At 38.6% G+C, this 23,855-nt stretch overlaps 2 protein-coding genes across 2 annotated transcripts in view; one reads left to right on the plus strand and one right to left on the minus strand.

The window, feature by feature from the left end:
- Window positions 1–23,855, plus strand: part of ADAM32 (ADAM metallopeptidase domain 32) — a 147,036-nt gene that overhangs the window by 590 nt on the left and 122,591 nt on the right. Inside the window, exon 2 of the mRNA XM_081045781.1 lies at window positions 12,303–12,388. Coding sequence (XP_080901907.1) covers window positions 12,303–12,388 — 86 coding nt within the window. The remainder of the gene's footprint in view (window positions 1–12,302; window positions 12,389–23,855) is intronic.
- Window positions 13,022–14,161, minus strand: LOC308496588 (DNA damage-induced apoptosis suppressor protein-like; the record flags this gene model as incomplete). The annotated part of the gene is made up of 1 exon (XM_081046117.1): window positions 13,022–14,161. The coding sequence occupies one exon, from the start codon at window positions 14,159–14,161 to the stop codon at window positions 13,022–13,024; it is 1,140 nt and encodes a 379-aa protein (XP_080902243.1).

A 23,855-nucleotide genomic window follows, 5' to 3' on the forward strand; every position in this document is an offset into this window, starting at 1 on the left:
TTGTAGGTCTGTCATGCACTTCACCAAACTGCCTCAAAATTTCTTACACTCGAAAAGCACCCCAGAAACTTTTGAACTCCACCCAAACTCCAAAAAACTGACTTTTCTCATATCATTTGTTCCAACATAACTTGCATACAGTAATAATTTGTCCTGCAACACAAAATAATGTTTGAAACAACAAATCAGTTTGAGTATTGTGAGTCGAATTTTCATGAGAAGTGGGGAACTTCAGTAAAAAGGTAGGTAGAATTTAATTTCCACTATTCTCTGGATTTTTGGTCAATACACTACATTGTTTCATTGAGGGGAAGCACATCTTCCCAATGTTGAATTCCATTGTAGATCTCATTGCCCTACCAGGAAGACATGTTACGAGAGGTTATGTTGTAGTCATGCAGACTCCAACACAGAGTGAACTCATGGTCATCTGAAGCATAGAATTGTACAGTTATAGACATCTAATGGAAGATAACAATGTTTTACTTGTATCATTTCTCTGCCGTGAGCGTTGGGTTCCGCCGTGTTATATGCTTCCCCCTCAGCCCTGTGAGCCATAAGCGGAGCCCTAGCAGTCTGAATTCTTCTCTCTGCCGCAGCTGCGGTATTTCCGGGATGCAGCGAGCTCTGAGCACTGAGCTAGGTCTGCGTCCTATGCCCGCGCGGCTCCATCTCTGCACTTCTCCCCTCCTCCCCAGCTCGTGGGATTCGCCCACCTTTAGGTGAATTCAGTAGTGTTCCTCTTCGTCTTGCCTGTCTGCTGTGCAGGGAGTCCTTTGTGGAGTTATTGTTGTTTGATTAGTTGTAAATTCCAGAGGAGGTTTACAGAGGCTCACCTCCCGCCGCCATTTTGATGATCCATTTCTGTTTTCAGAACATAAGGAAAGGTTACTAGTCCAGATCTGAGTAAGGGGTATACCTTTATGAGCAAGGAGGTCACAGTGGAAGATAGTCATATCTGTGGCTTGTTTTCCAGAGGGATGTCAATATGTGCTTTCAAAGAGGCCAAAAGAGAACCCTACATTTTTACCAGTCAACTTTTTCCATCCTTCTAGGGATAGAGGCCAGGCCCCCAATTCAGGAATCTCACGTGTGTGGTTTGTTGTAGTACAGATCCAACAAGTCAGTGACATTTGCAGATTCAGGAAGTTTCTGCAGGGTAGGAACAAAAGGGTATAATAAAGTATAATTTTTAGCAATGAGGGTTACAAAAAGAGATAAGAGGCCAAACCAAGAGCTTAACGAGATTCATTGTAAGAAATCAAGAAAGGTGACTACTGTACTAGCTGACGTGAGTTCTAAGTGAAATAAAACAGTTGATGTGTGGATGTGATTTTACAAGGCACCAACCAATATAATAGCAAGTTTTTCTGAATTGCAAGGTGTTACCACCATAAGTTACAAATTGAACTTAGAAAAGGAGATAAAAGAGTTCCCCCAACAAAAGGATTTAAGAGAAGGGTTGCAAAAAGAATGACAAATTGTCTGGTTGGAAAAACATGGGATTATACTGGCCTGGTCCAGAATCTTGGGAAACCTGTCTATTCAGATGCGTCTGCTTCTGCTCCTTGGAAATTTTGAGCTTTAGGTCTCCATGGGGACAGAGTGCCAAGCTGGTTTTGGATCTTTCTTTAAATGAGAAACATGAATCCAAGAATCAATGCCTTTAGGTTTGGCGGCACAAAGATTAGTTAAAAGTACCTGGTAAGGTCCCTTCCACCGGGGGTTGTAGAGCAGCTTTGTGGATGTCTTTTACAATGGACAAAATCTCCAGGATGTAAGTTATGGTGGAACAGGTCTCCGTCTCCTGGCAGTAGTATACTGTGAAAAGACTGCTGGACTAGTTGGCTGTTTTTCTTAAAGCCTCAGTTAATCCCTTACACTAAGACAACATATCTCCTTTGACAAGGAGGTGGTTCGTAAACATACAAGTGCAATCCAATACCATCAGATGCTTAGGAGCAATTTCAAATGGTGATAGTTATGTCTACCAAAGGGTATAGATCTTAGGTTCATTAAAACAATGGGCAGTAACTGGCCAAGGAAGATTAAAGACCTATACAAATTTACCAAGCTTTTTTTTTTTTTTATAATGCCATTTGTGGTTTCAACCAGTCTAGAAGACTGAGGGTGATAGGCACATTGAAAATGTTGTAAAATAGGCCAAATATTACAAACTGTGTTAAGAACTTGGCCGGTGAAATGGGTGCCTCTGTCATTGTGCAACTCTTAATAGAATTCCCCAGGTGGAGATGATTTTTTCTAACAGGATTTGGCCACAGCAAAGGCTTTTTGACAGAGAAATGCTTCTACCCAGTGAGAGTACATGCAAACCATCACCAAAACACTTTTATAACCTTGGGAAGAGGACAGCTGAATAAAATCCAATTGTCATACCTCAAAGGGTCCTTTGGTAAATGGAAATGACCCATTGAGGTGTGGATAGGTTTACTTGTGTTATAGTTTGGGCAGACAAGACACCTCTGAGGCAATTCTGGGAGTTTTCCAAAAATACTGTCGTCCTCAACCCAACATTTTATGTGTGCCTCAATGTGTTATTTTATGGATTAATTTTAATATTGTTTCCTGGGTGATGTCTGACAAGACTGGACATCCATCCGGCCCATACCATAATTTGGTTTCGGAACTGTATGAGGTGTGATTAAAAAATACGGTGAATGTTTAAAAAATTTATTACAGTAAAAGACACATTGCTATTAATCCCTCTCAAAATACTGCTCTTTCTCACTTTAGACATAGTTATCCCATCAGTCTTGCTGCTTTCTGAAGTAGTTCTGGACGTCTTCTTTCATTAATGTCTTTAGTTGCCTTGTTGTGACTGGCTCAATGTCGTGAATCGATTAAAAACGTTTACCTTTCATGGTCATGTTGATTTTGGGGAAGAGCCAGAAGTCACACAGTGCCAGATCCAGTAAATAAGGTGGATGAGGACACACTGTAATGTTTTTATTTGTCAGAAATTGCTGTACCCAAAGTGATATGTGACATGAAGCATTGTCATGATGGAGGATGAAATAAAGACAAGAAAGAGGACTTCCAGCACTGCTTCAGAAAGTGGCAAGCAAGATGGGATAAGTGTGTTTGAAGTGAGGGGGATTAATGGCAATGTATCTTTTACTGTAATACATTTTTAAAATTTAAACATTCACGGTATTTTTGATCACATGTCATAAGTACAATGAACATCTTTCCATCTTTGCATTTCTTCTACAGTGACATGTTGCCCATCTCTATTTGTTTCTAATCTTTAGTATCATTTATACTAATGGTGATGCTGTTTAGAAATGGTAACTTGGGGAGGTAAGTAAGATTATGTGATAGGAGATCATTAGAGGGTTGTGATCACTAGGAGGAATGGATTCTAGCAATTTATTGGTTTGGTCAGCTGTCATAGCCATCATAACTGGAATTTTAAATTTCAACTGCTGTTTAGGGAGAGCTATCAGAAGAGTCAAGTGTCTTGAGATTAATTTATCCCTTAGAAGAAACAAGATACTAGCCTGGAATTTGCCTAAAATACCTTGCCTGATTAAATGTATTGGGGCAGAGGTCACAAGGAGAAATTGGAGTGATCCCTATAAGGGACCTATACTACTGTGTTTCCCCGAAAATAAGACCTAACCGGAAAGTAAGCCCTAGCCTGATTTTTCAGGATGACGTCCGCTGAACATAAGCCCTGATGCATCTTTTGGAGCACAATTTCATATAAGACCCGGTCTTATTTACAGGGAAACATGGTAAAAGGCAAAGGGAGAGACTTGTATATTTCTTTCCATGACATGACTAGAACCCCCCATCATTTTGATTTTTTTGTATGCTACGAGGAAAAGGTATTGAGAGGCTGGTGGGGTTAAAAACTGATGAAGTTGCCCTGGCATCAATGAGGGCTCTAATAATTTCTTCCCTAGTTGTTAGTTCTACTTTGCCCAAAGAATTCAAAGGGAAGATTGAAAAATAAAACCTCTGTATGTTCCTCAGAGCATCCCTAGTCTGAATGCATGTTTGAAATAAGAGGAAGGTGCTTTATTTATTTCTTAGGCATTTCATGAAATGGAACTATACAAGGAACCTCTGCCTGTTGATAAGGCTTTCACTTTAATTTCGGACAATATTTTTCTCCCAAGGACCTGGTTGTTTGCAAATAATGGCAAATGGCTTGTGAAGATGGAGTCTGCCTAGGAAATTTTTCTTCTTTTCTTTGGGGCCTCCTGTTTGAGGCAGATAGCTTCTGGAGTTGCAAATTCATAATTTGAGCAGCTTTGCTCTTGGCTGATTTATGGATGGTTCTAGCCATTTGCAAGGTTAATTAGTTTATTAGAGGTCATTGTAAGCCAATTGTATGATGTCGTTTAACTAAGGTTCTCAGTTCTTCATCTAACCCACTAAGGAACATGGTATTGAAAAGCAAGTAAGGAGAAGCATCAATTTTCTCTAAGCCCCAAAACTGCTTAAAAGCATCTTCTAGGGGATTGTAATAATCTAGCACTGGTTCGTTAGGATTTTGTATGGTTTGCTGGAATTTGTCCTGTAACAGAGGCACATATTGATAAGTTCTAATTGTTCCACATACTAGTCCTTGTAATACTCTTATCCTACCTGTAGTAAATCAAGTGGTTGAAGATGGAGGTTTCTTCAAGACTTCATAGCTATTAATGGCACTGTCATTCCATAGTACCCTGTCGTGCCGAATCCACACACTGTCCTTGACTCCATGCCATAAATAGTGCCTTCTTTATTGTTACAGGTTTATGTAGTGCCTTCTTTAGTATTCCTATTGATCAGGAAAGTCAGTACCTTTTTGCCTTCACTTGGAAAGGCTGGTAGTACACCTGGACTGGCTTAATGTATGACAGCTAGATTCTCAAAACCACTTCTGCATTCAATCTGTTGCTATGTTTTATTTGAAGTATACGAAGAAAATCAGTGTATGTAATTGGTAAAGGAAGAAGTATTTTAATAGCCTTTTCAGATAATTACCAGTGTTCTCCTTTGAATATTACACTAAAACTTGATAGATGGTAAAAGTTGCAGTGTGGAACCTAAAACATACCAACGAACTTTTCTTAAATGCTATATTAAAATCCATTGGTGTATCTTGAACTTTAATAGATCTTTTACTTGTACTTGTATTCGTTTTTTTAATTTTTATTTTAAATTGTGGTAAAATACACATAACATAAAATTTATCCATTTTTAAAAAATGGATAAACTTTATTTTTTAGAGCATTTTAGGTTCACAGCAAAATTGAAGGAAGGTACAGAGATTTCTTACCTCTGTCCTCACATATATACAGCCTCTATTGTTGACATCCTGTACCACACTGATGCATTTGTTACAGTTGATGATCCCACAATGACACATTATTATCACCCAGAGTATATAGTTTACCTTTGGGTTCACTGTTGCTGCTGTACATCCTCTGGATTTTCACAGAATGTATAATGACATGTATCCACCATTATTGTATACTGGCATACCTCATTTTATTGTACCTCATTTTTTTGCACATCAGATATATTAAGTTTTTTACAAATTGAAGGTTTGTGACAACTGTGTGTTGAGCAAGTCAATTGGTGCCACTTTTCCAAAGTATTTGTTTACTTCATGTCTCTATGTCACATTTTAGTAATTCCTGCAATATTTCAAACTTTTTCATTATTACTATATTCGTTATGGTGATCTGTGATCAGTGATCTTTGATGTTACTATTGTAATAGTTTCGTGCACCATGAATCGTGTCCATATAAGATGGAAACTTAATAAGTTTGTTCTGGCTGCTCTATTCCTGTCTCCCTCCTTCTCCTCAGGACTCCCTATTTCCAGAGATGCAACAGTATTGAAATTAGGCTGATTAATAACCCTACAATGGCATCTAAGTATGCAAGTGAAAGAAAGTCACACATCTCTCACTTTAAATCAAAAGCTGGAAAGGTTAAGCTTAGTGAGGAGGATATATTGAAAGCCAAGATAGGCCAAAATCTATGCCTCTTGTGCCACACAGACAAGTTGTGAATGCAAAGGGATGTCCTTGAAGGAAATTAAAGGTGCTACGTTAGTGAGCACATGACTGAAAGAAAGCAAAACAGCCTTATTGGTGATATGAAAAAGTTTGAATGGTCTAGATAGATCAAACCAGCCACAACATTCCTTAACTGAAAGCCTAATCCAGAGCAAGCCCTAACTCTCCAATTCTATGAAGGCTGAGAGATGTGAGGAAGCTGTAGAAGAAAAGTTTAAAGGTAGCAGAGATTGGTTCATAAAGTTTAAGGAAAGATACCGTGTTTCCCCGAAAATAAGACCTTGCCGGACCATCAGATCTAATGTGTCTTTTGGAGCAAAAAAATAATATAAGACCCAGTCTTATTTAACTATAATATAAGACTATAATATTATATTTTACTATAATATAAGGTATAATGTAATGTAATATAATATAATATAATAAATATAATATAATATATACCGGGTCTTATATTAATGTTTGCTCCAAAAGACTCATTAGAGCTCATGGTCCGGCGAGGTCTTATTTTTGGGGAAATACGGTACCATCTCCATAACAAAAGTGCACTGTGAAGCAGCAAATGCTGCAAGTTACCCAGAAGATCTAGCTCTGGTGATTAATGAAGGTGGCTACGCTAAACAACAGATTTTCATTGTATTAATAGATGAAACAGCCTGATATTGAAAGAAGATGCCATCTAAGATATTGATAGCTAGAAAGGAGAAGTCAGTGCCTAGCTTCAAAGGAGAGGCTGACTCTTGTTAGCTGTTGACTTTAAGTTGAAGCCAATGCTTGTTTACCATTGTGAAAATCTTAGGGCCCTTAAGAATTATGCTAAGTGTACTCTGCCTGTGTGTTACAAATGGAAAAACAAAGCCTGGATGACAGCGTATCTGTTTACAACATGGTTTACTGAATATTTTATGCCCACTGTTGAGACCTACTGCTCAGAATATAAGATACGTTTCAAAATATTACTGATTATTGACAATGTGCCTGGTCATCCGAGAGCACTGATGGAGATGTACGACAAAATTAATGTTTTATGTCTGCTGCAACAACATCCATTCTGCAGCTCATGGGTCAAAAAGTAATTTCGACTTCCAAGTCTTGTTATTTAAGAAATACATTTTGTAAGGCTGTAGCTGCCACAGATAGTGATTCCTCTGATGGATCTGGATAAAGTACATTTAAAACCTTTTGGAAAGTATTCACCATTCTAGATTCATGAGAAGAGGTCAAAATATCAACAGTAACAGGAGTTTGAAAGAAGCTGATTCCAAACCTCATGGATAACGTGGAAGGTTTCAAGACTTGAGTGGAGTAAGTAACTGCAGATACGGTGGAAATAGCAAGAGAACTAGAATTAGAGCCTAATTCTAGTGGAGCCTGAAGTGGAGCCTGAAGATGTGACTGAATTGCTGCAATCTCAAGATAAGACTTCAATGGCTGAGTAGTTGCTTCTTATGGATGAGCAAAGAAAGTAATTTCTTGAGTTGGAACCTACACTACGTGAAGATGCTGTGATGATTGTTGAAATGACAAAGCCTTTAAAATATTACATAAACTTAGTTGATAAAGCATCAGCAGGACTTGAGAGGATTGACTCCAATTTTGAAAGAAGTTCTGTTTAATAGCATTTTATGCTACTATTAAGCAGTATTGCATGCTACAAAAAAATTGTTCATGAATGGAAGAAACAATCGATTCAGCGGACTTCATTGTCTTATTTTAAGAAATTGCCACAGTCACCTCAGTCTCCAGCAACCACCACCCTGATCATTCAGCAGCCATCCACATCGCTGTAAGACCCTCCATCAGCAAAAAGATTATGAGTCACTAAAGGCTCAGATGATGGTTAGAATTTGTAGCAATAAAGGTACGAGGTCTGACAATTAATTTCGCAAACTTGTTGCAACGATGTTGCTAACTTTTTTTGATATCAGAGAGATTATTCATTACGAAATTGTACCAACTGGACAAACAGTTAACCATGTTTACTATTTGGAAGTGCTGAAAAGGCTGTGTGAAAAAGTTAGATGACCTGAACTTTATGCTAACAAGTCATGGCTCTTGCATCACGGCAATGTACAAGCTCACACAGCACTGTCTGTGAGGGAGTTTTTAGCCAGTAAACAAATCACTATATTGGAACACCTTCCCTACTCACCTGATCTGGCCCCCAATGACTTCATTCTTTATCTGAAGATAAAGGAAATATAGAAAGGAAGACATTTTGATGACATTCCGTATATCAAGGATAATATGACGACAGCTCTGATGGCCATTCCAGAAAGAGTTCCTAAATTGCTTTGAAGGGTGAACTAGATGTTGGCATTGGTTCATAGCTTCCCAAGGGGTGTACTTTGAAGGTGACCGTAGTGATATTCAGCAATGAGGTATGTAGCACTTTTTCTAGGATAAGTTCGCGAACTTAATTGACCTCGTATGTCCTTTTTTTAGACATAATGACGATACACACTTCATAGACTACAGTATAGTATAAACATAACTTTTATTTGAACGGGAAAACAAAAATTCCTGTGACTTGCTTCATTGTGATATTTCCTTTATTGTGGTGGTCTGGAACCAAATCTGTAATATCTCTTAGTATGTCTGTGTAGAGTAGTTTCACTGCCCCCAAAGACCTCTTCCTAATCCTCCCTCCCCCCTAACTCCTGGCAACCACTGGTCTTTTTACTGTCTCCGTAATTTTGCTGTCCCAGAATGTCTTATGCATATATATTGATAAGCATTATATATTATTTTTTTAAAATTAAAGTTTACTGGGGTGACAATGGTTAGTAAACTTACATAGGTTTCAGGTGTACAGGTCTGTAATACATCATCTATATATCACATTGTGTGTTCACCACCCAGAGTCAGTTCTCCTTTCTTTACTATATATTTGATCCCGTTTACCCTCATCTACCTCCCCTCTCCCCCTTACCGTCTGGTAACCACTAAACTATTGCCTATTTTGATGTATTGTCCCTTTTATCATTATAAGATATCCATCTTTGTTATCTTTTTTTATCTTGATATCTGTTTTTGTCAGATATGAATATAGTTATACCTGCTTTACTCTGGATGGCATTTACTTCGAGTATCATTTTCCACCTGTATACTTTGACTCTATACTTGTCCTTGCAGCTGAGATGTGTCTGCTGAAGGCAGCATATGGTTGAGTTTGTGTTTTGATCCAGTCTTGAACTATGTGCCTTTTTATTGGTGAGTTCATTCCATTTATAGTTAGAGTGATTATTGATCTATGAGAATTTCCTATAGCCATTTAATTAATTAATAATGAATTCTGGTAGCTCTCTGTCTTCATTGTTTCTTTTCCTTTGTGTTTGTAACTGTTGTCTTACTTTGCTGGTATTTTATGATTTTTTTTCCTCTGTTTCCTCTTTTTATGCTATATGTCTCTGTTTTACATTTTTGTGTGTGGTTATCTTTAGGCTTTTTAAAAGAAAGTTTCATATATACGTACAGTAGTGCCTTTTTCTTCTGAATCTTATATCCATTTCCCTGTGCAAACTCAGACCTTTATTCTCTTCCCTTTTATGTGTTGTCACAAATTATCCCTTTTCATGGTGTGAGTTCATCTCAAAATTGCAGTATCTATTGTGTTCTTCTCTTTTTCAAAATGTTTTTTACCTCCTTTAAACTTTATGTAATATTTAAATATATAATACCCTATTTTGAATAAGGGTTGTAGTTTCCTGGTTCTATCTGTGAGACATCTTATCATAGTTTTGTATCCTTTTGTCTTTTTGTGTCAAGTAGAACAACCCCCTTCAATATTTCGTGTAATGCAGGTGTTGTGGTGGTAGATTCCCTCAACTTCTCTGTGTCTGGAAAAGTCTTTACTTTTCATTTCTAAAGGATAACTTTGCTGGATATAGTATTTTTGGCTGATAATTTCTCTCTTTCAATAGTTTGAATATTAGATTCCACTCTCTTCTAGCTTGTAGGTTTTCTGCTGAAAAACAATCTGTAAATAATCTAATTGGGTTTCCTTTATAAGTTACTGTCTTCCTTTCTCTGGCTGCCTTGAGAATTGTTTTTTTGTTGTTAATTTCTGACAGTTTTAATATAATGTGCCTTGGAGAAGGCCTTTTTGGATTGAGATAATTGGGTGTTCTGTTTGCCTCTTGGATTCGAGGATCTAGCTCTTTCTATAGGTTTGGGAAGTTCTCACCAACTGTTTGCTTGAATAGGTTCTCTGTACTCTTCTCCCTCTCTTTTTTTACTCTGGTATACCCATTATTCTTATATTGTTCTTTGTGATGAAGTCAGATAGTTTTTTTAGAGTTCTTTGTTTCTTTCTTTTTTCACCCTCAAGTCCCTCTCTTCCTCCATCTGTATCATTTCTAGATTTTTATCTTCAATATCACTAATTTTTTTCCTCCTGCTGATCAGCAATATTTCCTAAGCTCCCTAGTTTATTTTTCATCTCTTTTATTGAATTCTTCATCTCCTGAATGTCTATTTGTTTTTAGTTTTAAGTTTTAATCTCTGGTAGAGTACTCTTTTTTTGTTCGTTGATTTTGTTTCTGAGTTCATTGAACTGCCTATCTGAGTCTTCTTGTATCTCGTTGAGTTTTTTTGAGCTGCAATCTTGAACTCTCTGTCATTTAAATCACAATTTCCATGTTTTTATTTTTCTGGAGATTTTTTCATTTTCTTTCTAAGTTGCCTTGTTACCATGTTTATTCAAGATATTTAATGAATTTTTTTTCTCTGCCTAGTATTTTTGGGAATGAAATCTGTTTTTTGAAGAGTGTTTAGCACTTCTCTATCTAGCAGGTTGATTCTGTTTTCCAGTAGGTAGCATTCAATTGCAAGTTTTTATTTTCTCTTGCACTGCTAGGATGTCGTGGATCTCTATGGGGTGGTGGAAAATGTCCCATGTTCCCTGGTAGGTGAGCATCCCCTCTGTGACCAGGTTGCTTTGGTCTCAGGGCACCACCCCTGTGGGGGAATGTGGTGGGTGATTGGGTCCCAAGCCTGTGAAATCCCAGGACTCTCTCCTGCAACTTGATACTGCAACAGTGCTGTACTGTCTGAGATGTCCCAGTTGCTTTCATTTGGCTGCACCATGATAATGGTGGTGGTGTCAGCTGGAAGGGGCCAGTTCATGCATTTGTGTCTTTCTTCTGCTCCCAGTAATGGTGGCTCAGCTGCCACACCTCTTTATCTCTGCCCCTGTCACTAGCATTAGCTGCAGTTTGTACTTACCTCTCAGGAAGGAACATTTCTGCTTGTCCAGTTCTAAGGGCTGCAGATAGTGTGCTGGGAAACCTGACATTCACTGCTTCAACTTCTGCTGGAGCCCATGCTCTGGGAGAGTGAGGGAAGGCAAGGTCTGGAAGGCTAAGCAGAGGTGGCTACAGGTCTGGGGTTTTGTTTTCTATCTGGTAATGGCGGCTGCTAGACCACAGCTGCCACACCTCTGGGCTCTGTCTCTGCCCCTGTCACTGGGCTCAGCCACAGTATGTACTGAACACTCAGGCAGGAATGTTGATTCTACCTCTGCTTCCTAGGGCTGCAGAGTGTGCACACTAACCTGATTCCTTCCCTGCTCCCCAGTCTGGCAGTGAGCTCCGGTCTATATCTGTTGCACCCATCTCCATTCTTCTTCTGTCCCTCCTACCTGGTTTTCTCTGATTCACCCACCTTCAGATATTCCAATGTGCCAATTTCTCAGTTGTGTTTTTGTGTTGAGCAGGGAATCCTTTGTTGAATTATAGCTGTCCAACTTGTTGTAACTTCAAAGGGAGAGACCAGGAAGACCCCTTGCTGCCGATGTCACTTGTGATTTTTTTTTCTCATATGCTCGTATGCCCATAGCATTATTTCTTTGTCTTAGACAGCCAACAACTAGTAGAATAGTCTGTTTTAATTATTGTTGGATTTTCCTGTAATACAGTGTGCTTTTTAGTCTATTGTTTCAAATGTTTTAATTCAGGAAAGTTTTCTTGAAGTATATGTTTGATTATTTTTGGTCTAGTTCTTCAGGAACTAGAAGAACAGTTACTTCAGGAACAGGTCTAGTTCTGTTTACTTCAGGTGTAAGTAGATACTATGCCCTGCACATTTTATGGTCTCTCAGAACTATCTTGTCTATTTTTAAATTGTTTCCAAGATTTTTATAGGAGTATACAGTAACGACTCATATTTGTATACTAAGTGAATCTTATGAAAGAACCTGAACAAATATTTAGTCAAGTTTAAGATACAGTTATTAATTATTTTTATTTTTTATTTTTTCAGGTTTTCAAAATTCATTTCTACAAATCGTATTTCCAGAGAAAATCCAAGCAAATACAAATACTTCTGATATTTCAGAAGTAGAAAATGTGAGAGATATTTTTTTACAATCGATATTATTATGTGAAATTTCTTATTTTTTTATATAGCAATGAGATATATCAGTTATATTATAGTGGGAATATAAGTGTCCAGTATTACTTCTGATAAGGAATTTAAAGTTTTGATGGTAAAAGCAAGTATGTAAGTCAGAGTGTTCTATTTTGTCTAACATTTGTCATTTCCTCCTGGTAAAACTGTTAAAAGTTCAAATACAGAAAATAATGGAGAAAGAATTAGGGTCTTATCTGAGTGATATCTAGATGATTCATATGAAGAGAACAATTTTCTTTAAAATGGTAAAGGAGACTCTCTTTTTTTTTTTTTTTTTTTTGGTTTGCAAAAGCTTTATTTCTGAATGTACATGTGTTTTTAACAAACATTTTCAACAAGGAAAATTAACAATATTACTAAAGTACAATCAACAATATAGAATAAAGTGTCAAATGATCTGTATCCGAGTATTCTGGATAAAACACTGAGAATAATGGCTTTACAAACATTTAAAAAGGCACAAATAGAACCTCGTTCAAAATGTTCAAAATGGGTTCCATGCCAGTGGAGGCAAAAGTTTCAACACAGACTTAACTGTAAAATTTCAGCAATTGGGTTCTGATAACTTTTTATGAAAACAATTCAGGAGACCAAGCGCTTTTAGTTTCAGGCACTGAAGGTGGCCAATTTTCTGAAAATGGAAGGCAACATTTGACTTCTGAACAAGAATCAAGTCCCAAAACAGACTCATTGGAAATCCAGCCTGAACTTGTACTACTATAGTTAGGTGTTTCCTGTTTTGTAACTACCGCTGAAAGAATGTTCTTTAAATTTAACTCCTGAACTAAATGTTTATCAGTTCTTTGTTGGACATATTTCGGTTTCTTTCTCGGTAACTCTTTTTGATCAGGAGTACAGGCAGCAGGGCATTTCCTTACACCCATGGTTTGCAATCTGAACATATCTGAAAGAAATACTTTTTTTGTGGTAGGAGGGACCCATTCATCAATGTCAGAATCAAGGCACTCAGCAACAGGACAGTTGTTGAAAACCTCTGGTTGTGCAATATCAGATATAATAGGGCTTCTGGATTTCTGGCTGGATGTTTTTTTATTTTTTGGACAGCTGGAGGTGGCTTGCTGTGCCTCATTTTCAGACGAAATCTTTGTTTCTTTATAGTTAACATCAAGATCTAAATAGAAGGCAGGTAGTTTCTTGAAAGCTCCTTTCATCCCATGAATTCTTGTTTGGTGGAATCCTGCAACTGGAGTTGACTGTGAACATGGAACAAAATCTTGGCTATCTTCAAAATCATTTTCTAAATCTGACTGAAAATGAGGTGAAGAGTATGTTTTTGAGTACGTAGTGGCAGACATGTTTTGCAAGGATAATTTTTGTGAAGATTGTCTGGAGGTTTCAGAAAGTGATTTCGGTGAAAAATCAGATTTTGTATGATTTTTTGCCAAAGACTTTCCCCATTGTAACAAAACATCCTGTGATTTTTTGGTAATTTCTGTTGCAACATCCATTTCTTTATCACTATCATCAAAGAGATCAGCAGAAGCATTGTAGCTCCCTTCATGACCAGGAGAATAGTTCTGTGTTAAATTATTGTTATTGGTATGTCCATTAGGCATTTCTTTTAATGCATCTGTACTTCTATTTGGACTACTGCAAAGAGCTTCTAAGGGATATGTAAGTTTCCTGCAAATTGTAAGACTGTCATCTTGGTAAGGAGACTCTCTTTTAATTAAAGCCTCCTTTTTCATTTCCACTCAGCACGCACCAGTTCTCACAGAGAAGAAACCCTTTAGTCTATTATTTTTGTTAGCAAGGGTGATACTTTATCTTATTCATCAATTTATTTAATAACTATTTCTCTGGACTTGTGTGCATTGCTATATGCTAAGGATCTTAGGAGATTAAAGAAAAACACAATGAATCAAGCCTTGCTTATAACTGGTCAATATTTTGATATCATTTTATTTTTAAACACTTTTGTTGAGATATAATTTGCCCACCACAGAATTCACCCATTGTTAGTGTATACAATTCAGCGATTATTAATACATCAATGGAATTACACAAATATTACCACAATCCAATTTTAAAATATTTCTATTAAGAAGTTCCCTCATGCCTATTTTCAATTATGTGCTTCCATTGTCAGCCCTTGGCAACTGCTGATCTGGGTTGCAGTTACTTTCTTCCAATGTGTCCTGTCTTATTTTCTCATTGGCATTTTTGAAGCACAGATATTTTCAATTTTAATGATGTCCAGTTTATCATATTTTCTTTCTATGAATCTTGTTTTTGATGATTGTGCTTAAGAGCTGTGTTATGGTCTGAATTGTGTGTACCCCCTGAATTAGTTTGTTGAAGCCCTAATCCCTGATGTGACTGTATTTGGAGATAAGACCTGTAAGGAGGTAATTAAGGTTAAATAAGTTCAAAAGAGTAAAGCTATAATCTAGTAGGATCTGTGCCTTATAAGAGGAAGAGACACCAGAGCTCTCTCTTTCTCTCCACCTGTACACTAAAAACAGCAATGAGAGGCCACAGCCAGGAGGTGGCCATCTGAAAACCACGAAGAGAGATCTTACCAGAAAGTAACCCTGCTGGCACCTTAATCTTGGGCTTCTAGCCTCCAGAGCTATGAGAAAGCAAATTTCTGTTGTTCAAGTCACTCAATCTATGGTATTTTGTTAAGGCAGCCTAGGCCAACTATTACAGATTTTGGTTCTCTGAAGTGGAGTGCTGCTGTAACAAATGCCTAAAAATGTGTGAGTGGCTTTGAAATTGGGTGATAGAGGCTGGAAGAGGGTTCTTTTTTTTCTTTTTAATAATTTAAAATTTTCCAGTTAAAGTTGACATACAATATTATATTACTTTCAGGTATACAACATAGTATTATCTATTATCATAGTATTATCAACATAGTGATTAGACATTTATATAACTTATGAAGTGATCATACTGATAAATCTAGTATCGCTCTGAAACCATACATAGTTATTACAGTATTATTGTCTATGTTCTGTATGCTATATTTTACATCTCCATGACTATTTTGCAACTATCATTTTGTACCTCTTAATCCTTCCTCCCTTCACACATCCCTCTAATTCCCTTCCATCTGGCAACCATCAAAATGTTTTCTGTATAAGGTTATTTATGTTTTGTTTGTTCATTTGTTTGTTTTTATTTGTTTTTATTTTTAATTTTTTTTGAATCCACATATAAGTCTGTCTGACTTACTACACTCAGCATAATACCCTTTAGGTCCACCCATGTTGTTGCAGATAGCAAGATTTCATTCTTCATTTTTTTATTTTTATGGCTGAGTAATGTTCTATTGTATATATGTACCATTTCTTCTTTATTCATTCATCTATTGATGGACACTTAGGTTGATTCCATAGCTTGGCTACTGTAAATAATGCTGAAGTGAAAATAGAGATGCATATGTTTTTTTGAATTAGTGTTTTGGGTTTCTTTGGATAAACCCAGAAGTAGAATTACTGAGTCCTTTTTGGTCTCTTGTTATGGCCTTTGTCTTAAAGTCTATTTTGTCTGGTATAAGAATTGCTACCCCAGCTATTTTTTTAAATTTCTATTTTCAGGAAATATCTTTCTTCATGCTTTCTGTCTGTGTGTACCTTTCAATCTGAAGTGAGTCTTTTGTAGGTAGCATATGTAAGGGTCTTGTTTTCTTATCCATTCAGCCACCCTACCTCTTTTGATTGGAGCATCTAATTCATTTATATTTAAAATAATTGTTGATCAAAATGTAGTAGTTATTATCACTTTATTATTCATATTTTTGATGTTTTTCTTCTTTATAAAAAGTCCCTTTAACATGTTTTGTACTACTGATTTGGTGGTGATGAACTCCTTTAGCTTTTTTTTAATCTGGAAAGCTCTTTATCTGTCCTTTGATTCTAAATGATAGATTTGCTGGGTAGAGTAATCTTGGTTGTAGATCCTTGCTTTTTATCACTTTGAATATTTTGTGCCAATTCCTTCTGGCCCGCAAAATTTCTGTTGAGAAATTCGCTGATAGTCTTATGGCAGCTTCTTTGTAGGTAACTAATTTCTTTTCTCCTGCTGCTTTTAAGATTCTCTCTTTGTCTTTAAACTTTGGCATTTTAATTATGATGTGTCTTGGTTTGGGCCTCTTTGAGTTCATCTTGTTTTGGACTTTCTGTGCTTCCTGGGCTTTTATGTATATTTCCTTTGCCAGGTTAGAGAAGTTATTATTTCTTCAGATAGATTTTCAACTTCATTCTCTCTCCTTCTTGTGCCCATATAATACAAATGTTGGAGGCCCCTTAAACTATCCTTATTTTTTGGATCCTTTTGTCTTTCTCTGTTCTGGTTGTATGTTTTCTGCTACCTCATCTTCCAAATTGCTGATTTGATCCTCTGCTTCATCTAATCTGCTGTTGATTCCTTCTAGTGTACTCTTCATTTCAGTTCTTGTATTCTTCATATCATTTTTATGTTTTCTGTCTCCACTTTTATGTTTTCTATGTCTTTGTTTTTTTTTCTCCTATGTCTTTGTTGAATTCTCTCTGAGATCATTGAGTATTTTTATAACCAGTGTTTTGAACTCTGCATCTAGTAGATTGCTTGTCTTCATTTTGCTTAGTTCTTCTGGATCTTTGATCTGATCTTTCATTTGGGACATATTTTTTTGTTTCTTCATTTTAGCTGCCTCTCTGTGCTTGTTTCTATGTATTAGGTAGGGCTGCTATGTCTTCCGGTTTTGGTAGAGTGGCCTTATTTAGTAGGTGTCCTATGGGGCCGATTGGTGTGGTATCCCTGATCACCTGAGCCAGATGTTCCTGGTGTGTCCCTTGTGTGGGTTGTGTGTGCCCTCCTGTTGTAGTTGAAGCTTGATTGCTGTTGGCACATCAGTTGGTTGGATTGATCCTTACACTTACTGACTATGAGGATTGGCCATGACCACAGTGTACCAGTTGTTGTACAGGGGCTGACCCCACAGAGTGGGATTTGCCCCAGTGGGCTCTAGTGCCTGCTGAGACCACCCATTGGGTGTGCCACTTGTGGGGCTAATTGGGTGGTATTCTGTTGTGGTTTGGAGTTAGCCACTGGTGTGCTGGATTTGGGGCATGTTGGGAGGGGCTCCTGTGTAAACCAAGATCAGATGCTACCTGTGACTCATCCAGGGCTACCTGGGAGGAGCTACAAAGTAATCTGTGGTTGGTTGCTGCCTATACTGGACCTGGAGGTGCATGGGAGAGACCATGTTGGGAACTGAGGCTGGCTGTCACCAGTACCAGGCCTGCAGAAGCTCAGCCAAAGGCCCAGTGCACCTCAAGGCCTGCTGCCACCTGCCAGCTGCCCATAAGGCTCAGCTGTTGAAAGAGCCTTGGCAGTACACGAGTTAGGTAAGGTGGGGCCACAGGGTTTCACCAGAGTGAGGCTAATGGTGTTTACCAGGGTAACGGAGATTCAGGTTTGGCACCAGTGATGACCTGGGGCCATTCACTAAAAGGCTCAGAGCACATCAAGGCCAAAAGGTGCCCTCCTGAGAATTGTTTAAAAAAGACTGCAGCGCAGGCTGGGGCTGGCTGCTTGCTACTGAAAGTGTGTCTGGAAGTGCATGAGTTTGGTAGGGTGGGGTGTCAGGGAGTCACCAGGGTGGAATGAGTGGATTTCACGATGCCAGTGTTGATCCAGATTTGGCCACATGTGGGGAGGGCTCAACACAGGAAATATGGCACTCAACTGTAGGCTTCAGAGAATGAGGGTGGCTGTTCCTCTGGCCCTTGTCCTGAAGCCACAAAATTCAATCTCTTCCTACATGTCTCTGGCACTTCCCAAGCTGCTGTCCCTCCACTGGAGCCCAGGGGGAGTACCTGCTAGTTAGAGAGTCTGTGTGTAGGCTCTTTAAGTATGCCAGGGTTTCCCGCAGTCTTTTGTCTCACCCAGATGGATGGAATCCCACCATTTTTCACACCCAGATGTTGTGGGCCTTCTCTTCTTGGCACAGGTGCTCTGGGCTGGGGAGCGTGGTGTGGAACTGGGATCCCTTGTTCCTCAAGAGGGACCTCTGCAACTGAGATATCCCTCTTGATTCTTAACTACCAAACGTGGGGGTGGGGCCAGCTTGTTTTGCGTGTCCACCTATCTTTCCAGTCTCGATGTGGCATCTTCTTTATGTCATTATTTATATGACTCCTATTCAGCAAGTCTTCAGATGGTTCTCCAGGTTGATTATTCTATAATTTAGTTGTAATTTTAATGTGGTCATGGAAGGAGGCAGGCACAGTGTTTACCTATTCTGCCATGTTGGATTCTTCTTGAGCTATGTCATAGTTTTGCAGGTAACTGTGCTTACTGAAGCTTTCCATTAAGTGTGGCTTCACGTTTTTTGAGAGTATTGATCATTTCTGAGTCCTTGTATTCTTACAAATCTTAGAACTCCCCTTTATTTTCTCTCTACTAAACAGCCGATGTTATATAGGTCTTCTTCTGTTGGTTCTCCTGTTGTTTTTGATTTGCAGTCCTCTGCCCGCTCCTCCTGTACCATAATCTTTGGTTTGTGAAGATGCCTTGATGAAGATTCTAAATACGCTTTTTTTTTTTTTTTAATATTCTAGTTGCTCTGTCTGATTTTAGAAGGGATTTGGTGTTCTAAAGTTTACACTGTCATCATGATCTTGTCTTGCCTATAAGTCTTTCCATTATAAGGGGGATTCCTTTTTATTTCTTAAATTATTTTTCTACAACTGACACTGCCCATGTTTTACCCTGATCTATTGGTTTGGTTCATTTCCCCCATCATCTAGTTGCTCCTAATAGCTCAGTACAGATTTCCCCAGAAGTTTGCCTTGGGGTATCGGAGCTACCTCATTCAGAGTTCCAGGGGCCAATGACTGAAAAGTGTGAGGATTCACAAACTCCAATTTTAAAGCCTCAAGGCATGGTAGGCTCTGTGGTACAGTTCCTCTCCAGAGCTTCCTGTAGCATCAGGCTGAATCTAGACTTCACTAGAAACTCTATTGATATTTAACTTGTACCCTTGCCAGTTCTGCTTCCCTCACTCTCCCATAGGTTTTTTCCTGAGAGTATTTGTTCATTACGTCACTTGCAAAATAATTCTCATTTCAAACTCAGTTTCCTATGAATTCAGCTAAGATGCTTGGGGTCAGAAATGGAGTGGTATTAGGAAGCCAATTCTAAGAATGGGATTCTACAGTTAGATTACCCACCATTCAGCTGGTGACAGGTAGATAATTGGTAATTTCTAACATGTGTAGCAGTGAAAATACTAAGACTTTCAGTTGTAGTGACTTGTGATGGTAAATAGTTGGAATTGATGTACTGGCTAGTGCAGTTGCTCGTATATTTGACAATTACAGGGGAAATGGTAATTATGAGGATTGTAGAATTGATGGCTATTGATCAGTATCATTAATGCATTGAAAACAGAAAATTACAAACTCAAGCTACTTAATCATTAATTTAAAGTGAAGTGTGAATGCCAGAGGATCTGCTTGGTAGTGTGCCTCATCTCTTGTAGCTAGAAGTTTTATGTTGAACTCACAGGGCTTATTTGTAAGAATTTCTGAACTTCAGAGGTAAATGCTATTGATCTGGTTGATGAGTTTTCAATATCTCAGGAAATAGATCAAAAGAAATTCATATTTGCCTGGGATTGACAACTGTTTAAATTCATGATTTCGCCACATTCATTCTTCTGTTCTCTGTCATAATATAGTCAAAAGGATCTGGATCATCTGGACATTTCACAGAATATGTGTTGGTTCATTATACCCATTATGTAAATTAATTAGACTTTAAGCAATTGACAAGCATTCCAGATTCCCTGGTAAAACATGAGGGTGCAAAATGTAGTCTGTAAAAATTCAGGCATCTGATCCATCAATGATATTTTTAGGAGTATGGTGATCAGTGGCATGCTGCCACATTCCCTCCAAAATAAAGAACAGATAATTGCACCTTGAGCCCTCTATCACTAAGAAAGAGCCACAGTTGGTAAGTCTCTTTTGGTTTCGGAGACAGCATAATTTGCCCTTAGGGACGCTAGGTTGCCTCATTTACTGAATGGTTTAGAAGACTGCCAGTTTCAAGGGGAGTCCATAGTAAGAAATCTCTGTATTAGATCCAGGTTGCATTGTTGGCATCCCTGCTTCTTGGGCTATATGAACCAGCAGACCCCATGGTACTAGAATTATTTATGGTCTAAATAGATGCTGTGTAGAGTTTCAGGCGAGCCTCAATGGGAGAGTTCTGGTGCAGTACTTTGGGCTTGTGGAGCAAGGCCATATTGTCTTCATCAGAGAACTATACATCATTCAAAAAGCAGCTCCTGGTACACTGTTGGTCTTTGATATAGACTGAGAATCAGACCATGAGATAGTAAATGACTGTGCAACTAGAACTACCCGTCACAAACAGGAGTTCTTCGATTCTTCAGATCATAAATTTAGCTGAGCCCAAGGGAAATACAAGGTCCGACAATTGATTTCGCGAACTTGCCACCATATGTTTACACTGGCAGCACTGTACAAACAGCTCGGTAAGGTTTCATAGCCTTGCTGTATCTGTGTCTCACAGCTGTGTTCATGTCGACTTATGGTGGTATCTTGCTGAGTGGTGTTCATTATTGTTGCGTGTTTTTGTGTGCCATCACGAAAATTTCTGAGCTTGAATTAGAGCAATGAAAAAACATTAAATTTCTTGTTAGAGTGGCAGTGAAATCAGAGACATGTCAGTCCAAGTTTGTGGGGATAATACCATGAAGAAAACGGCAGTGTACAAATGAATTAAGTGTTTTTCTGAGGGGAGAGAATGTGTCACTGATGAAGAGAGATCAGGGTGTCCAGTAATGAGCAGAACTGATGAAAACATTACAGAAATTCATTGAATTGTGCATCAAAATAATGGGCTAACTGTGAGAAGCATAGCAGATCAAGTAAACATGGATAGAGAAACAGGAAAATCTTAACTGAAAATCTTGGCATGAGAAAGGTATGTGCAAAAATGGTCCCGAAGGAGCTCACCAATGAACAAAATCAAAGGGAGTTTTTGGCCAGTAAACAAATACTGTATTCCTACTCACCTGATTTGGCCCCCAATGACTGTTTTCTTTATCCAAAGTAAGGGAAATATTGAGAGGAAGACATTTTGATGTCATTCAGGACATCAAGGGTAATACGATGACAGCTCTGATGGCCATTCTATAAAAAGAGTTCCAAAATTGCTTTGAAAGGTGGACTGGGTGCTAGTGTCTGTGCATGGCTTCCCAAGGGGAGAACTTTGAACGTGACCATAGTAATGTTCAGCAATGAGGTATATAGCACTTTTTCTAAGATGAGTTCGTGATCTTAATTGTCAGACCCCGTACATCTGACACCGAGCAGGTCTAGCGGGCACAAGTATGTTGCATGACTAGGTCTTTATTTCATCCCCTATTGTGTCTTGAATGCCTCTCTTAGTTCATACCTGTGGACTCATGAGGGGTCCCTATAAGCATGTAGTGAAAGAAGAAAACAGAAACTGAGTTTGTTCTTTAATAAGTTAGCTTGGTATGTTGGTACAAACAAAAACTGGATTATTATGTCACTACTGCTCACTCAGCATTGGCCCTTAAAGGATATGGGAAATCCTCCCAGCAGGAGAGCCTCACGTGGTACACCTGGTAATCCACTTTGTGTTGAGAAGAAAGTAGGCCAAGATAAGAAAACATACACGGACTCATGAGCTGTGGTGAATGGTTTGGCTGTTTTGTTCCTGAAAAGGGTAAGACTGGAAGGTTCAATTGAGGCACCTGGGGAAGAGGCATGTGAATAGACTTATGACAGTTGGTAAAAAGTATGGAGATCTTGTGTTGCATGCTAATGCATACCAGATAGCACCTATTATAGAAGAGTCATAAAACAAGCAAGTGAATGGATGCTGCATCCATTAGGAGAAACTCAGCCTCTGTCTTCAGCTGCCCTAGTGCTTGCACAAATGGGCTCATGAATGAAGCAGCTGTGGTGGTGGAGAAGGAGGCTATGCACGGGTCCAACAGCTTAGGCTCTCTTTTACCAAGGTGGTAGTTACTGCCGCTTCTGATTGACCTATTAGCAATAGAGATTGATGCTAAGCCCCAGATAGTGGTATCATCACTTGAGGAGATCAACCATTTGTTTCTTTTAGCATGTTGGTTACATTAGACTCTTTCCATTCTAGAAGGAACAAGGCTTTGTGCTTCCTGTTCTTGATACATATTTATGGATGTGGACTTACCTTACCTGCCCAGAATAACTTGGTCCATGTCACTCTCTACAGTGCATTGGCCAGCACTATTATTCACTGATCTATGGACATAGGATAAGTCAGGGTATCTACTTTATGACAAATAAAGTGGCAGTGGGTATGTGACCATAGGACCCACTCATCCTTGTCACGTAAGGCATCATCCAGTAACAGCCTGTCTAATAGAGTAACAGATTGGCCTCTAAATACAGTTAAAATCCAGCTTGGAGATTAGAATTGCAAGGATGGAGTACTATAGAGTGTAGTCTATACATTAAACAAATGAATGTTGTTCAGGGACCACAAAGTGGTAGAAGTGCCCCTGCTCCCCATCAATTTCAGTGAACAATTTGAGTGTATTTTATTCCATTACCTACAACATTATGCTTTGAGGGTTTAAGGATTCTGGATCATAGTGGGAAGATGCTTCTACCAGGGAACAGGGTAAACCTCCCGCTAAACTTATAACTACAGCTGCCATGGGGTCATTTTTGGCTCTTTGTGACAGAACAGCAAGCCAAAAACAAAAACAAAAACAAAAAAAAAAAAAGGAAAGAAAAGAAATTGCCATACTGGCAGGGTAATTTACTGTGATCATCACGAGGAGTTAGGGGTGCTGCTGAATAATGTGGGAGGACAGGAGGCAAGTGTTTGGCACTCAGGTGATCCAATGGGGCTTTTCTTAAAATTGCCTTGCCTGCTCTTAACTGTAAATGGGAAAATATAGCAAGTGTGGCTTGTTAAATAACCGGAGGTTTAGAACCCTGAGGGATGATCTGGTCACCCTGTCACTCTACCCACCTAAAAGATGTGATGAATGAGGGTGAGGACAATCTGGAGGAGATGGTAGAGCAGGGAGATGATGAGTGTCAATTAGGGCATCAAGCTGACCTGCTAGGGCAGGGCTGTTGGTGTGCCTCCAGCCCAGTCCTTGGCAAGAATTGCTTTATAAGTTTGGGTTGTCTATTCCCTGGCACTTGAGGTACACCTGAAGCTGAATAATATTGAATGTCAACTATAATTAAATATATGTATGGGATGGTCACGGGATATAGAATACAGCATAGGGAATATAGTCAATGTTATTGTAACAGCTATATACGATGTCAGAGGGGTAATAGATTGCGGAGGTTATCACTTTGTGAGGGGTGTAAATGTCTATTACAT

This window comes from Rhinolophus hipposideros (genome assembly GCF_964194185.1).
Source record: "Rhinolophus hipposideros genome assembly, chromosome: 4".
NCBI classification, from domain to species: domain Eukaryota; kingdom Metazoa; phylum Chordata; class Mammalia; order Chiroptera; family Rhinolophidae; genus Rhinolophus; species Rhinolophus hipposideros.